Source organism: Penaeus vannamei, unplaced genomic scaffold (assembly GCF_042767895.1).
Source record: "Penaeus vannamei isolate JL-2024 unplaced genomic scaffold, ASM4276789v1 unanchor3640, whole genome shotgun sequence".
In the NCBI taxonomy this organism is placed as follows: domain Eukaryota; kingdom Metazoa; phylum Arthropoda; class Malacostraca; order Decapoda; family Penaeidae; genus Penaeus; species Penaeus vannamei.
In genome coordinates, this window is record NW_027216621.1 from 2318 (window position 1) to 5000 (window position 2683).

The 2683-nt window shown below is 36.7% G+C and overlaps 1 protein-coding gene across 1 annotated transcript in view; it reads left to right on the forward strand.

The window, feature by feature from the left end:
• Positions 1-208: 208 nt before the first annotated feature.
• The window catches only part of LOC113806346 (glycerol-3-phosphate phosphatase), a gene marked incomplete at both ends in the record, with an annotated part of 7677 nt that continues 5202 nt past the window's right edge, over positions 209-2683 (forward strand). Inside the window, 1 exon segment of the mRNA XM_070120196.1 lies at positions 209-346. Coding sequence (XP_069976297.1) covers positions 209-346 — 138 coding nt within the window.

Here is a 2683-nt window from a genome sequence, read left to right on the forward strand (position 1 = left end):
GTGGACACAATGATAAATCATTTTAGTCAGATATCTGTTAAGAAGTGATTGAATTTTTTTTTATGTAAAACATTATGTACAGTGTAATATACCAAGACAGATTAACATGAAGTATATTTCATAATGCCATCCCCTTGTGTGTTGTAAATTTTATCCAATGACTTTACAAAAACATGATTCAGCATTTGAACTTGATTTCCTTTTGCAGGAGGAAATTGTGTGCTCAGCATATGCAACAGCTCAGTATCTGAAGCAGCAACAGTTCAGCAAAAAAGTGTACATTTTAGGTGCTTCAGGAATTGCCTCTGAATTAGATAAAGTTGGCATTGCACACACTGGTGTTGGGGTAAGAGAATGTAATTTGATGTTGACTGAGCCTCAGTTGTAGTTTGTTATTAGTTACTGTGGTGATATTATTTGTGTATTTCAGGTTTGAATCATTTATTGGTCTTCATAGTTATATTTTGTTTCTCAGTTACTCTATGTACACACACACACACACACACACGAGGTGAGAAGTGCAGTGCATCAGCGCAGTACAGCTCTTACATGTTGTTAAATACGGAGAGGTTTGAGCAATGGGTGGTCTAGTCTGCTAGCCATGGATGTATGTAAATGTGTATAGTTCATGTTGGAAGGAAAATTTGAGTGAGAAAGTGAAGAAGAAAGTAGAAAAAGCAGAAAAAGATAGTGTGGCTTGTAAGCCGGGATGTCAGAGAGGAGAGGGAAGCGAGAAGTGACCGCGAATCCTGCATGGTAAGCGTTTCGCGCCTAGAGACAACTGACATGAGTACATCTCTGGTTTTTTGTTTGTTTAATGAGGAACAACTGAGATCAGACGAGGAAAATGAAGTTAGCAGAAGCAGCAATCAGAATTGAGGCTCTTGAAGCCAAGGTTGACAACCTGGTAGCAGAATGCCTCAAAATACATGAAGAGAATGTGAATCTGAAGGAATTGGTAGAAAACCTGCGTAGAAATACAACAATTCAGAGAGAAGATATGGAAAAATCTGACCTGAAAATTAAAGAACTAAAGGAGAAGTTAGAAGAAGCTGAAACCAAAATTGGCAACGATAGTGAAACTGAAGCAAAAAATCTTCAGGAAAAAGTTGAGGAGGTCATCAAAGTCCAAGAAACTGTCAAACAGACTGAAAGTAATTTGTCAAACAGCCAAGCTCAAATAATGGAAGAAGCCAAGAAAATGACAGCTACATATGCAGATGTATCAAAAGTAAAGGAAACCGTGAATGAAATGGAAAAAAAGATAGAACAAGACATCAAGACCACAAAGGAGGAAATCAAAACACAGCTTGCAGCAACGATTAAGAAGAATGAATTCAAATCCCACCTTGGGCAACATGAAAGAAATATTGCTAATTTAGCTGACGTAAACAAGGACATAGTAATATTGGGACACAAAGAAAAAGTTGTAGAAGATGGAATTGAACGATACAACGAAGACAAGAAATTAATTGTAGATATTCTCAAGGTCATAAATCCCGAATTCGCCGAGCAGAATATCATAGCTCACAGGAGGCTAGGATTATTTGAAAAGGGAAAGAAACGGCCTCTAAAAGTAACATTCTTGAATAAGCAAATAGTAACTGATATAATAAAGAAAGCCAAAGTTCTGGCCACCCATGAGGAATACAAAAAAATCTGGATAAGAGAAAACATGACCAAAGATGACAGAGTAACACTACAAAAGAAATTGGAAGAAGTAAAAAACAAAAATGAGCAAAGGACTGAAGAGGAAAAAAACTTATTTATTTGGAGGGTGAGAGGTCTCCAAGCAAAGCAAATATACTATCGGAACCAAAATGTAGAGGCAGACAAACATTAACCCTGCAACCAAATTTAATACCTAAAGATTATATAGAATTAGTTTACACAAATATTGATGGTCTATCTTCGAAGTTGCTTGAACTAGAGACAATAATTGATATGGATAAACCGGATGTAATATGCATCACTGAAACCAAACTGGACCCCTCCACAGACGATGTAACATTAGGGCTTAAAGACTATAATATTTGGAGAAAAGATAGGGCAGATGGAAATGGAGGGGGGGTAGCAATATTAACAAAGAAAGGAATTATTATAAAGGAGTTAGAAATTAATCAGGACCCCATAGTGGAAATGAAGGTAATTGAGGCTGAAACAAATTGGGTAAACATAATAATAACCACGGTATACATGCCACCTCAAACATTGGCGTGGTCACTAGAAAATTACCAGAAACTAATTCAAGAGACAACAAAGAGCCTGGAAGAAGTGCTACAACTTTCGGAAACCAATTCAACAGAAATTCTTATTACAGGGGACTTTAATAGCAAAATCGACTGGGAAAGTCTCGATCCTAGAGCACAATCAGATTCTTGGAATGCTAAATTACTAGATGTCATAAATGAGCATTGCCTTTTCCAGAATGTAACAGATCATACCAGGATAAGAGGGCTAGATAGGCCGTCTATGCTTGACCTAATATTTACAAAGCATAACGACGATATTAAGGATATCGAATACTGTCCTCCTTTAGGAAAAAGCGACCATGTAGTGATTAAACTAAAATACTGTCTGCTACAGGAAAAACTCATCGTAAGCAAAGAAAGAAAGGAAAAGTACAATTACAAGAGAGGTGATTATAGAAGCCTTAAAGATTTCTTTGATAACATAAACTGGG